The sequence below is a fragment of the Sycon ciliatum genome, chromosome 1 (assembly GCF_964019385.1).
Source record: "Sycon ciliatum chromosome 1, ocSycCili1.1, whole genome shotgun sequence".
Lineage (NCBI taxonomy): Eukaryota > Metazoa > Porifera > Calcarea > Leucosolenida > Sycettidae > Sycon > Sycon ciliatum.
The window spans coordinates 79,118,797-79,134,684 of NC_088643.1; the positions used below are offsets into that span (position 1 = coordinate 79,118,797).

The 15,888-nt window shown below is 43.2% G+C and overlaps 1 protein-coding gene across 2 annotated transcripts; it reads left to right on the forward strand.

Moving 5' to 3' along the window:
* Nucleotides 1–625: 625 nt before the first annotated feature.
* On the forward strand, nucleotides 626–7,502 carry LOC135805686 (hornerin-like). 2 transcript variants are annotated; one of them, XM_065319771.1, is made up of 5 exons: nucleotides 1,287–1,370; nucleotides 2,189–2,789; nucleotides 3,649–4,936; nucleotides 5,723–5,963; nucleotides 6,584–7,502. In XM_065319771.1, exons 2-5 carry the CDS (start codon nucleotides 2,729–2,731, stop codon nucleotides 6,950–6,952), a joined length of 1,959 nt encoding a protein of 652 aa, XP_065175843.1. In that variant the 5' UTR covers nucleotides 1,287–1,370; nucleotides 2,189–2,728; the 3' UTR covers nucleotides 6,953–7,502. The 2 variants fall into 2 exon arrangements, with proteins under 2 accessions (XP_065175842.1, XP_065175843.1); XM_065319770.1 differs by lacking the exon at nucleotides 2,189–2,789 and having other exon boundaries at nucleotides 626–1,370.
* The last annotated feature ends 8,386 nt before the right edge of the window (nucleotides 7,503–15,888 follow it).

Consider the following 15,888-nt stretch of genomic DNA (forward strand, 5'->3'; position numbering starts at 1 on the left):
ATGAGGTTTTTATTTCCTATACTGACCAGGTACGAAGTGAATATTAGATTTATCTCGACAAAGTGTCCGTATTTCAAATTCCAGAACTATAACCGCAGCAAAAATATGCACAAACGCGTGGTTCCACGCGTACACGCACCAGTTGTGAACACAGCTTTTGCCCTGCTAGGCGAGCTAGCCGTTGGAGGCTAGTTAGTAGTAGTTGTCGTTGATATCGAGCCTTATCACTCTCTTAGTATTGACTCCCATAGATTTTTGCTATCTAAGCAGTCAAATATTCCTGCATGTTTCACTCCTTAGGGCTATATTGACTGCTTATATAGACTTCTTTTTAGGGATTGAATACATGCTTTGGGTAGTCGTGATAAATCTAATATCGACTTCGTAATACAGTAATAAAGTATAGGAAATAAAACCTTGTAAAAGACCTTGGCTTCGCCTCGGTCTTTTACTCAGCTTTTATTTGCTATTGACCTCGTACTCAGTCAATATGATTGTAGATACATGAAGTCATAATCAAAACCCAGTCGACCAGTCATTTGGGTACGATTCCCTCAACGATCGATAATGACAACGTACCTGTCCTTGTAGCTATGTCGGTCTGTCAGGTGTCATTTACATCACTTAGTACTTTCCGTTCTCAAGTAAGTGCGAGTAAGTAATTACCGGTAGTTGCTATGCATTGCGGGTAGCTATGGTGGCGGTATGATCCCACCATCAGCAGGACATGAACTAAACTGGCGAAGCGTTTCACTAGCTGGAGCTAGAGCTCTGTGTTTACATAAAAGAAGTACAGACTCAGTTCACTCCTGCTAGCAAGAGTATAAATGGAGGGTTATATACTCTTGCTTCTAGCCTTCTGATTATGAACTTCAAGCTCAGCTCCGTTTTCACCGATGCCTTCGTGCCAGCTAACGTGCTTATTATTTTCAACAACTGCAATTACTCCGTCTTCGCAAGTAAGTATTAGTTCTAGTTCTAAGAAGTGCTCATTATCAACGCCACACTGGGTCGCAAACCACTACCGGTACATACCAGGTGTGTTGGCTCGGTAGGTTACTCTGCCAGGCTCGACGCCATTCACCGAAAATATCGGAGCCGAGTTGGGAAGGAGTGTAATTGCAACAGAGCAAGCCGGCATAAATCAACGGCCCGCCGGCCTTGAAGAATGGATACACACTACGCGTGTGGCGTGTCGAACCGCTTTGCTCTCCCAGAGGACGATGGGATTTCTACTACGGACATGTCTACCGACCCGGATGTAATCGTGACAGCACTCCAGAAGAAGGCGAAGGAGAAAGCTAAGGAGCTCAAACGGACCAGACGAAAGGAGAAAGCTGAGGCCGCGTTGGCCAAGACCGCTGAGAAAGGTACTGTAAAACTTCCAAGTATCACTACTACTACTACTACTACTACTACTACTAGTAAGCCGTGTTTAACTCTCCCTTGGCCTCCGCCAAGGCCTTGGCTACTACAATAATTATTCAACTATGATGCTTTTCACATACCCGCACTTTATTGTCACACAGCAGGGTTCTGCCGTCGGCCCTTCCTTCTCTGTATCGCTGATGTATTATCATGTGTCCGCAAAGCCAAAGGACGGTCTAGCTCGGCCAACTCGGTAGAGCATCCGGACTGACGTATCCTGTCGACATGTACTACACTTCGTTCTATACTTGTCGTACCATCACCATGATTAGACAGATGTTGAATGAGTGAAGTGAAGTATGAAAACGCTATATTAATGTATGCTTACTTTAATACGCTGATCTACTCACCTCCCACCGCTTTAGGAGCTGCATCTGCGCCTTGATCCTTGAAGGGTGGTGGCGTTCCTACGGATGCGGAAAACTCGGCCTCTATATAGAGAAACCGAGTCTCACGCGAACCGTGATTTTTTTAAACTTTAATAGTGGAAATGTGTGCTTCCTGCACAGACTTTATGTGGCTACATGAGCTTGTGCATGCAATGAAAAACAAACCCCAGTGAGAATAGTCTGAACGTATGCAAAAGGTAGGAGAACTCTTGTTGTTTCTGCATGAAGAAGCCGGAGAATGAAGGAGAACTGTTGTTGTTTCTGCATGAAGAAGGAGAACTCTTGTTGTTTCTGCATGAAGAAGGAGAGCCCTTGTTGTTTCTGCATGAAGGAGAACTCTTGTTGTTTCTGCATGTTGTTTCTGCATGAAGAAGGAGAAAAGAGCCGGTGGCATGCATGCAGTGTAAGAAGACCGGGGAAGAATATCAATCACGATAGGTGGCAGCTGCTGTAAGTGATGGACACAGTTAGGGTGGTTTCCTGACCTTAGCACCGACACCTGTGTGATAAAAGGTGGAGCAGCCAGTGACTGCCGCAATCCTTGGTGCGGTGGCAGCGGGAGCAGCACAGAATGAATGCCTCCGGGGCCACTGGGACTATCATCTTGGGTAGGTTGTTTGGCAACTCTCACTTTGGAATATCCGCCTAAATCTCCCAGGTGATGAGCTCTCTATGTTGCATGAGCGGCGAAGGATTGGGCTGTCTGGCGGAAACATAATCAATATCCTCAACAGAGCCGTCCTCGATTTGGTGATGGCATGTCTGCAAGCCTGCGTGGCCTACAGGGCGACCCAGGACAACTCTTCTTTCGTCTCTCTACCAGGATAGCCTAGCCAGACTCGACATTTGCCTCGGCACACTAACAGGCCTCAATCAGCTGCGGCAGTTGGCAGGGGAGAAGCCACGGTGGAATGGCACGCCGCAGCACTTATCTTCGTCTGCAGCGCCACACCCCTGACTTATCTCCTGCAGGTGAACAATAGTATATTAAGCTGGAACCGTCTTTCTGACATTGCCACTCACACTTGACAATAGCGGCTGTCCATATGTGCAGTCATGTTGAGCCATAATTATACTTCATCATTCAAACATGTTCTTTTTGTGAATCCTTCTTCCCAGAAGACAAATGCTGGTTTTATACATCGTCATGTGGAACTACTCAGCGTTTTTTGCATCGTTAATAATAAAATGTGTGCAGGGCGTGCTAATCGGCCAAGGGTGCACAAACGGTAGTCGGCCGAGAGTGCGAATAACATGAACAGCAAATTATTATAAATTACTCCAAATTGGCTCAATGTTTTAAACGTTGGCTGTCTTGACATGCTACGAGGTGCAGAAATAAATAAATAGATAATAAATGTGTCAGTCCAAGTGCTCAAACTGCGAGAAATACAAGAAGGAGACAAGAAAGTGAAATCATGTGACTCGTATTCATGTCATGTATTGATGCTGTAGTGCATCATAGTACTAGTGTGGCCTATGTTGCAGAGGAGTCGTGCGTGCCGCGTGATAAGCATTCTATTGCATATACATGTAACTGTTACACAAAGTGTCTGAAGTCCTTGCTGCAAATAGTGCTCAATACCTTAAAAAGGGCAGAGCGTACTACACAAGGCAGAACAACAGAGACCAACAATCATTCTCGAAACTCGGAGTAACGAAAGATGTTTGGTCTCTGTTTTTCTGCCTTGTGTACCGTTACATGTGAATTCTCAATGATTTAAATTAAGGCTTGTAGGGGACCAGTTCAAGTTTAGAATGATAGTCGGATACTATTGACTTGACGATGACCCGGCATTTACTGTGTGTTTTTGAACCCCATCTGCCGCAGTACAAACAAGTGACGGCGTGGATTGGGGCAGTCCCGTCAAGACCAATACTTCTGCCAGCTCATCTGCCCAGCTACCTGCACGCACTACTGCAAAATCAAACGGTGGGTCTACGGATTCACGTTCGCCGTCCAAGGGGACATCATTCCACAGTGATGGCTCAAGACATGAGAGAAGTTACCAGAAGCGTGATTACAATGATCAGAAAAGATCAACTGACAGTGACTTGGGAAGGTCATCGTCAACCTCCGGTGGCACGGATACTTTTGGCGATATATCCCTGAACCACCGGGGCAGAGGGCGTGGTGAAGGAAGAGGTCGTGGTAGAGCCAATCATCGCGGCTCGGGCAGCAGAGGCCGAAATTCCTTTGAAGATAATCAGAACACCAGCTCTTTCGGGGGTGCTTCAGGTGGCTCTTTCGGTGCTTCAGGTGGCTCTTTCGGTGCTTCAGGTGGCTCTTTCGGTGCTTCTGGTGGTTCCTTCGGAGATCGCGGTTCTGGAGGTGCTGGTTCCTTCGGAGATGCTGGTTCTTTCGGAGATGCTGGTTCTTTCGGAGATGCTGGTTCTTTCGGAGATGCTGGTTCTTTCGGAGATGCTGGTTCTACCAAACCTGGCCAATATTCATCGCCATCATCCCATAGGGATGGCTCAAGAAACGAGAGAAGCTACCAGAAGCGTGATTACCATCAGAAAAGATCAACTGACAGTGACTTTGGAAAGTCATCCTCAACCTCCGGTGGCACGGATACATGTACCTTTGGTGCACAATCCTCTTCAGTTGGCGACCAATCATCTGGTGATATGTCCCAGAACCACCGGGGTAGAGGGCGTGGTCAAGGAAGAGGTCGTGGTAGAGCCGATCATCGCGGCTCAGGCCGCAGCAGAGGCCGAAGTTCCTTTGAAGATAATCAGAACACCAGCTCTTTCGGGGGTGCTTCAGGTGGCTCTTTTGGTGATTCTGGTGGCTCTTTCGGTGCTTCAGGTGGCTCTTTCGGAGATGGCAGTTCTGGAGGTGCTGGTTCTTTCGGAGATGCTGGTTCTACCAAACCTGGCCAATATTCACGGCCCTCTGGCGGAGGGTTTGGAGGTACTAGCACCAGTAGGACATCAACATTTGGAGATACTTCAGATCAAGATTTCAACAATGATGCAAGGACCGGAACATTCGGTCGGCAGTCTTCCTTAAAGACTGACTTTGACAGGACACCAAGGACGGCAAAGGGAGTCGAAGGGAGCACCAGCCCGCGTGCCGGGCAATCTGTATCGTGGGCAGACGAGTCTGAAGCAGCGTAAGTGATCAGTCTTAAATGGAATCATACTGCATCTTGCTCTTTATATTGTGTCATTTCTTCCGATACCGTAATCTCACGCCAGAGGAACGGGGTAGCAAAGAACAGCCAGGCTTTACCAGTGCAAGTCGCAATGCACTTCACGAAGTGAGAGAGAGTGAGCGATGACTCGAGTACCATAGCCACTTATCTACTGAATGTAGTGAACGTACTGTAAAAACCTGCCTAAGCTGACAGCTGAAGGCACCCCCAAACATGGTTTTCAAAAACAGGTGATTCCCTTTTGCAGGGTACATTATTTGACTGAAATGGACACCCTTTTGCTCTGGCTGCATCTAAAGCTGGGTCCTCTTGGACAGATGGTGTCACCTGAATGAACCACGCCAGTGTGAAGCTAAACATTATAACATTCCTGAGCACCTCCATGGATGGACGGGTTCTGGACCAGTTGTGCTACACTCATGCCTCGCGTATCCCGGCGGTCCGGGGACTGGGCACTGCTCGTAACTTTGAAATGTCCGTAACTCCGAATCATGTACATTTTGATAAGGAAAGGCCATAGATATGGCGTATTGCGTCACCATTTCCTCCAAAATTGACAAAACGCGTAGTGATATTTCCACCCAAACTCGCCCAAAGGGTGCCCGGTAGACCGAAGTGCCCGTAACTTTTGGGTCCGGATAGCCGAGGTATGAGCGTATCACGAGGTACTGGCCGATTGCAAGGGCGGCAGCCATTCATTACCCGCTCTCAGTATTGCCGTGCATCTTCGTTGCTTTTTGCCAGTGCTGAAGCTGCTTCGTCTGGCTCCGGCGGCAAGTCCTCTGTACGTGAAACAGACACCATGACACTGGGCGAGTACAAGGCACTCGCTGACAAAAGCCGCTACCAAGGAAAGCTATGCTTGCGGCAGGCCGGGGAGAGCGAGGATCCAGACCGCTGGAAAGGCACTCGGCAGCTCAAGAAACAAGATGAGGCTAGCCAGCCAGCCACTCCAGGTCGAGCACCGGTTGAAACCATTTCAAACGTGAGTATATGCATGCGATGGCTTGGCTGACCGTGAGAAGCATAAACATAATGTCTAAATAAAGTATCTTTGCATCGTATGCTGTAGAGCTCTGTATTGAAACAGTTGGCATTAAGTCATTGTGTTAGCTGTTGGTTCTTGCTTCTTGATTGGCTTTGCCGGTGTGGGCTCGGTACTCAATCAGTACACTGAACATAGTAGCAGGTACGGCAGATGGGTTTCAACAGGCTCTGCTTCTAGTAGCTTGGAGGGTGTTGTGCGTGTGTGTGTATGTGAATATTTGCGTCTTTATTCTTTAATCAGACCAAATTAAAACCGGTCTGATTTCACTGGTTCAGGTGGGTATAGTGGGACGGACTAAGACCATGACTGAGAAACGGAGATTGCCAGCTTCAAGTCTGTCCTGCTTGGAACGGAAGGATTTTCCCAACTTTTCCTGTGCCCGTTAATTGGACCAACTCGTGGCCTCGCATGCCTGAGGGTGACATGGATGGAGCAAATTGGGGAGAAGTGAGAGAGGGGAGAGTGAGGGGGGGGGGGGGGGAGACCTGTGCCTGAGCAGTTCACTAAATTATGTCCCTGTGCACTTTAATATCTGTCCATGTGTTCAACTTGTACAGACTGCACCATCAAAGAAGAAGCATCTGGACATCAATGTGACATTCACTGGAGATGATTCTCGCTGGGGTGACCATGGCCGAGGTGGTCGAGGTGGTCGAGGTGGACGTGGTGGACGTGGTGGTCGAGGTGGTCGAGGCCCACGTGGTGGACTTTGGGGTCATGGCAGTCGAAGTGGCAACGGCGGGAATCCTGCAGACCAGCAGACTACCACAGAAGACCAGCAGTCTACCACAGAAGACCAGCGGACTCAGAGTGGTGCTAGCCATGATTATGATGTGGATGGTTTAAACGACTCTGAGCAGCGTGAGGCTAACGTCACAGACCAGCATCAAGCAATGTTTGGTGATTACGATTTCCCGAGCCTGTAATCGTTGGAAATTCACCAAAGTGTCCGTGCCTTCAAGCTTCTAGCAGTACGGGCGGTCTCCATGACCCAGTAATGGATATGTCGGCATACTGTGTCGTATGACTCAGTAATGGATGAGTCAGCCTATTGTGTCGCGAATTGATATGATGCTAGAGCTCTGCAAGCCCATTACAGCAGCATTTTTCTTCCTCTTACAACCAAGTTTTCCATCGAGCATGAACTTGAAATTGGTCATCTGTGACTTGAACGCAAGTGAACTGTGTCTTTCGGGCAATGTTTGACTTTCCCTCCTGCTGGATGTCAACCCGAATCGGATCCCAGTTGCCACGGCTACAGCCACTAGCACTGTTGCTGAGCTGTAGCATAACTATAATCCCAGTATTGTGCTTTCATTGGACTGATCCGCTGATTTGATTTGTGTCATTATCCGGGACCTGCTGCAATTTCCCCCAAACTTCAAATTATTATTATTAACTTCAAACTACATGTACTAAAATATTCACTGGTTTGAGGGAAAGACGCAAACGGGAAAAGTTTGAAGAAAAATTGACTATCACCACCAGTTCTCGAACCAGAGACCCTCGCTTGTAGGCATGTAGCCAGTGATGCTCTAACCACGGAACTATGGTGTAGCCGTCATCCCAGCAGAGACCGTTCAACATCTTCTTCAGACTTCGTAACTCCGAGCACACTTCCTGTGAATCCCGACACAGGCAGGTGGGACTCAGCACTCACTGTAACCCACACACTTCACGCACAAACTAGCACGCGGGGAGCCCCAAGTTATAAATATTCACTGGTTTGAGGGAAAGACGCAAACGGGAAAAGTCTGAAGAAAAAATTGACTGTCACCACCAGGACTCGAACCAGGGACCCTCCCTCGCTTGTAGCCAGTGATGCTCTAACCACTCACGGAGCTATGGTGTACTAAATTAGTTGATTTAATTTAAAGCGTCCTGTCTTCTGCCTCCGCCCCCCCCCCCCCCCCCCTCTGCGCACTTTCTTGTCTTGTCCCTAGTATTGTATTTGGCCGTCTGCTGTCTGCTCCCCGTTGTATTTGGCTGTCTGCCGATTTTTGCAGCACGAAGCAACATATTGGGGAAGGTCAAAGGTCGAAAGGTCGAATTATTCCCGGGGCCGAAATGACGTCAAGCGGTCCTGAAATTCCCCGAAATGACGTCAAACAGCCCTGATGGCCTGATTATGCCCGCGGCGGGAACTTCGGACCGCCTATTGGCCATGGCCACGGTAACGATCACGTGTCATGTAAGAACTCTTGGTTCAGGATTGTAATCAGGAATTTTTACATGACACATAATCGTTGCCCAGGCCGTGGCCAATGGGCGGTCTTCCCGCAGCGGGCATAATCAGGCCATCAGGACCGTTTGACGTCATTTTGGACATTTCAGGACTGTTTGATGTCACCGTGATGATTTCGGGAATAATTCGACCTTTCGACCTTTGACCTTCCCCAATATGTTGCTTCATGCTGTAAGAAATCAAATCAAGCACGCTCTGTCTGTTATGATGGCTGAATCTTGACCGAGCGTGCAGCCCAAGGGCCATAGGCCCGGGGCTGCCGGCTGGGCATACGCCTGTGCTATGTGGGGTACGGTTTCCCAGCTAGGGTCCGTACTCCGTAGAGGGAGTCACCTAGGGTTCCCAGTAAAAAGGCAACGTCTGTTGGGACTCCCCTAGTAAAATAATAAAATCTACTACTACTACTACTACTACTACTACTACTACTACTACTACTACTACTACTACTACTACTACTACTACTACTACTACTACTACTACTACTACTACTACTACTACTACTACTACTACTACTACTACTACTACTACTACTACTACTACTACTACTACTACTACTACTACTACTACTACTACTACTACTACTACTACTACTACTACTACTACTACTACTACTACTACTACTACTACTACTACTACTACTACTACTACTACTACTACTACTACTACTACTACTACTACTACTACTACTACTACTACTACTACTACTACTACTACTACTACTACTACTACTACTACTACTACTACTACTACTACTACTACTACTACTACTACTACTACTACTACTACTACTACTACTACTACTACTACTACTACTACTACTACTACTACTACTACTACTACTACTACTACTACTACTACTACTACTACTACTACTACTACTACTACTACTACTACTACTACTACTACTACTACTACTACTACTACTACTACTACTACTACTACTACTACTACTACTACTACTACTACTACTACTACTACTACTACTACTACTACTACTACTACTACTACTACTACTACTACTACTACTACTACTACTACTACTACTACTACTACTACTACTACTACTACTACTACTACTACTACTACTACTACTACTACTACTACTACTACTACTACTACTACTACTACTACTACTACTACTACTACTACTACTACTACTACTACTACTACTACTACTACTACTACTACTACTACTACTACTACTACTACTACTACTACTACTACTACTACTACTACTACTACTACTACTACTACTACTACTACTACTACTACTACTACTACTACTACTACTACTACTACTACTACTACTACTACTACTACTACTACTACTACTACTACTACTACTACTACTACTACTACTACTACTACTACTACTACTACTACTACTACTACTACTACTACTACTACTACTACTACTACTACTACTACTACTACTACTACTACTACTACTACTACTACTACTACTACTACTACTACTACTACTACTACTACTACTACTACTACTACTACTACTACTACTACTACTACTACTACTACTACTACTACTACTACTACTACTACTACTACTACTACTACTACTACTACTACTACTACTACTACTACTACTACTACTACTACTACTACTACTACTACTACTACTACTACTACTACTACTACTACTACTACTACTACTACTACTACTACTACTACTACTACTACTACTACTACTACTACTACTACTACTACTACTACTACTACTACTACTACTACTACTACTACTACTACTACTACTACTACTACTACTACTACTACTACTACTACTACTACTACTACTACTACTACTACTACTACTACTACTACTACTACTACTACTACTACTACTACTACTACTACTACTACTACTACTACTACTACTACTACTACTACTACTACTACTACTACTACTACTACTACTACTACTACTACTACTACTACTACTACTACTACTACTACTACTACTACTACTACTACTACTACTACTACTACTACTACTACTACTACTACTACTACTACTACTACTACTACTACTACTACTACTACTACTACTACTACTACTACTACTACTACTACTACTACTACTACTACTACTACTACTACTACTACTACTACTACTACTACTACTACTACTACTACTACTACTACTACTACTACTACTACTACTACTACTACTACTACTACTACTACTACTACTACTACTACTACTACTACTACTACTACTACTACTACTACTACTACTACTACTACTACTACTACTACTACTACTACTACTACTACTACTACTACTACTACTACTACTACTACTACTACTACTACTACTACTACTACTACTACTACTACTACTACTACTACTACTACTACTACTACTACTACTACTACTACTACTACTACTACTACTACTACTACTACTACTACTACTACTACTACTACTACTACTACTACTACTACTACTACTACTACTACTACTACTACTACTACTACTACTACTACTACTACTACTACTACTACTACTACTACTACTACTACTACTACTACTACTACTACTACTACTACTACTACTACTACTACTACTACTACTACTACTACTACTACTACTACTACTACTACTACTACTACTACTACTACTACTACTACTACTACTACTACTACTACTACTACTACTACTACTACTACTACTACTACTACTACTACTACTACTACTACTACTACTACTACTACTACTACTACTACTACTACTACTACTACTACTACTACTACTACTACTACTACTACTACTACTACTACTACTACTACTACTACTACTACTACTACTACTACTACTACTACTACTACTACTACTACTACTACTACTACTACTACTACTACTACTACTACTACTACTACTACTTGACACAATCTTTATTAGGAAACTTGAAATGGAGATGTGAAACACAAATACAGCCATGTAGATGGAGCAGCAATGCAATACAATGTCCAAAAACTCAAGAATTCATTATCATGGGGCAATGTTGGGCAAATGTCTGTCAGGTACTATCACGCTCAGGCTGCCCGCAACCTGCACATCGTCGTGAAATTCATCCTGTTGCGGCGGTATGACGATCTTGAACCACGCAAACAGGTGACTGCCCATCGCATAAGGCAGACTGACAGCTTGCAACGGAGCTGACCCATGATAACCGATACGTGTAGGTCGACGTTCTTCTCAGCAATCAGGCATGCCAGTGTCTTCAGTGCCATTGAACATTCTCTGCCAATCATGCCCGAGGTAGAAAAAACTAGCGGTGTAAACGTACCTCTGTCAACTGCTGTCACCCGCTCTCCGTACTGGCGCTTCTTCATCCGTTCATGCGTACTACTACTACTACTACTACTACTACTACTACTACTACTACTACTACTACTACTACTACTACTACTACTACTACTACTACTACTACTACTACTACTACTACTACTACTACTACTACTACTACTACTACTACTACTACTACTACTACTACTACTACTACTACTACTACTACTACTACTACTACTACTACTACTACTACTACTACTACTACTACTACTACTACTACTACTACTACTACTACTACTACTACTACTACTACTACTACTACTACTACTACTACTACTACTACTACTACTACTACTACTACTACTACTACTACTACTACTACTACTACTACTACTACTACTACTACTACTACTACTACTACTACTACTACTACTACTACTACTACTACTACTACTACTACTACTACTACTACTACTACTACTACTACTACTACTACTACTACTACTACTACTACTACTACTACTACTACTACTACTACTACTACTACTACTACTACTACTACTACTACTACTACTACTACTACTACTACTACTACTACTACTACTACTACTACTACTACTACTACTACTACTACTACTACTACTACTACTACTACTACTACTACTACTACTACTACTACTACTACTACTACTACTACTACTACTACTACTACTACTACTACTACTACTACTACTACTACTACTACTACTACTACTACTACTACTACTACTACTACTACTACTACTACTACTACTACTACTACTACTACTACTACTACTACTACTACTACTACTACTACTACTACTACTACTACTACTACTACTACTACTACTACTACTACTACTACTACTACTACTACTACTACTACTACTACTACTACTACTACTACTACTACTACTACTACTACTACTACTACTACTACTACTACTACTACTACTACTACTACTACTACTACTACTACTACTACTACTACTACTACTACTACTACTACTACTACTACTACTACTACTACTACTACTACTACTACTACTACTACTACTACTACTACTACTACTACTACTACTACTACTACTACTACTACTACTACTACTACTACTACTACTACTACTACTACTACTACTACTACTACTACTACTACTACTACTACTACTACTACTACTACTACTACTACTACTACTACTACTACTACTACTACTACTACTACTACTACTACTACTACTACTACTACTACTACTACTACTACTACTACTACTACTACTACTACTACTACTACTACTACTACTACTACTACTACTACTACTACTACTACTACTACTACTACTACTACTACTACTACTACTACTACTACTACTACTACTACTACTACTACTACTACTACTACTACTACTACTACTACTACTACTACTACTACTACTACTACTACTACTACTACTACTACTACTACTACTACTACTACTACTACTACTACTACTACTACTACTACTACTACTACTACTACTACTACTACTACTACTACTACTACTACTACTACTACTACTACTACTACTACTACTACTACTACTACTACTACTACTACTACTACTACTACTACTACTACTACTACTACTACTACTACTACTACTACTACTACTACTACTACTACTACTACTACTACTACTACTACTACTACTACTACTACTACTACTACTACTACTACTACTACTTGACACAATCTTTATTAGGAAACTTGAAATGGAGATGTGAAACACAAATACAGCCATGTAGATGGAGCAGCAATGCAATACAATGTCCAAAAACTCAAGAATTCATTATCATGGGGCAATGTTGGGCAAATGTCTGTCAGGTACTATCACGCTCAGGCTGCCCGCAACCTGCACATCGTCGTGAAATTCATCCTGTTGCGGCGGTATGACGATCTTGAACCACGCAAACAGGTGACTGCCCATCGCATAAGGCAGACTGACAGCTTACAACGGAGCTGACCCATGATAACCGATACGTGTAGGTCGACGTTCTTCTCAGCAATCAGGCATGCCAGTGTCTTCAGTGCCATTGAACATTCTCTGCCAATCATGCCCGAGGTAGAAAAAACTAGCGGTGTAAACGTACCTCTGTCAACTGCTGTCACCCGCTCTCCGTACTGGCGCTTCTTCATCCGTTCATGCGTTCGGAGCTGGCTGATGACTTCCTGACGCGACAGCAAGCTTGCCTTTGGGTGTGTAACCCGGATGTCGAAAAAGGCATCTTGCTGTCTCGTCCAGAAGCCACAAGCCCGGATGTCCAGGCGGGCACCTGCCGAGCGGTTGGCTGTCCTCCCTTGGAGCCGCTCACCATCATATGGTAGTAGAGGCGGTTCTACCTCCACATCCCGGACCGCCTCACGCATCACGTCAGCCAACAAGTCCCGGATCTCATTGTGGCGTGCCATGGGGTAGCCCCCTGCCGGACACATCATCGCATGGTCTATTGTGTTTGCAGCACCACATACACAAGTCAGGGGGAGTCCGTCAGGCTGCAGGCCGTAGCGGATGCAGAACGCATCTCGGAAATCCGATTTGTTCAGCACCATCTGCATTTGGGACGATGGTTCCGCCGTTACCCAAGATGATACGCCCTTTTCCGCGGCATTCTCCACCAACAGCGCCTGTGTTGCTGTCAAATCCGGGCGCAATTCTACTACTACTACTACTACTACTACTACTACTACTACTACTACTACTACTACTACTACTACTACTACTACTACTACTACTACTACTACTACTACTACTACTACTACTACTACTACTACTACTACTACTACTACTACTACTACTACTACTACTACTACTACTACTACTACTACTACTACTACTACTACTACTACTACTACTACTACTACTACTACTACTACTACTACTACTACTACTACTACTACTACTACTACTACTACTACTACTACTACTACTACTACTACTACTACTACTACTACTACTACTACTACTACTACTACTACTACTACTACTACTACTACTACTACTACTACTACTACTACTACTACTACTACTACTACTACTACTACTACTACTACTACTACTACTACTACTACTACTACTACTACTACTACTACTACTACTACTACTACTACTACTACTACTACTACTACTACTACTACTACTACTACTACTACTACTACTACTACTACTACTACTACTACTACTACTACTACTACTACTACTACTACTACTACTACTACTACTACTACTACTACTACTACTACTACTACTACTACTACTACTACTACTACTACTACTACTACTACTACTACTACTACTACTACTACTACTACTACTACTACTACTACTACTACTACTACTACTACTACTACTACTACTACTACTACTACTACTACTACTACTACTACTACTACTACTACTACTACTACTACTACTACTACTACTACTACTACTACTACTACTACTACTACTACTACTACTACTACTACTACTACTACTACTACTACTACTACTACTACTACTACTACTACTACTACTACTACTACTACTACTACTACTACTACTACTACTACTACTACTACTACTACTACTACTACTACTACTACTACTACTACTACTACTACTACTACTACTACTACTACTACTACTACTACTACTACTACTACTACTACTACTACTACTACTACTACTACTACTACTACTACTACTACTACTACTACTACTACTACTACTACTACTACTACTACTACTACTACTACTACTACTACTACTACTACTACTACTACTACTACTACTACTACTACTACTACTACTACTACTACTACTACTACTACTACTACTACTACTACTACTACTACTACTACTACTACTACTACTACTACTACTACTACTACTACTACTACTACTACTACTACTACTACTACTACTACTACTACTACTACTACTACTACTACTACTACTACTACTACTACTACTACTACTACTACTACTACTACTACTACTACTACTACTACTACTACTACTACTACTACTACTACTACTACTACTACTACTACTACTACTACTACTACTACTACTACTACTACTACTACTACTACTACTACTACTACTACTACTACTACTACTACTACTACTACTACTACTACTACTACTACTACTACTACTACTACTACTACTACTACTACTACTACTACTACTACTACTACTACTACTACTACTACTACTACTACTACTACTACTACTACTACTACTACTACTACTACTACTACTACT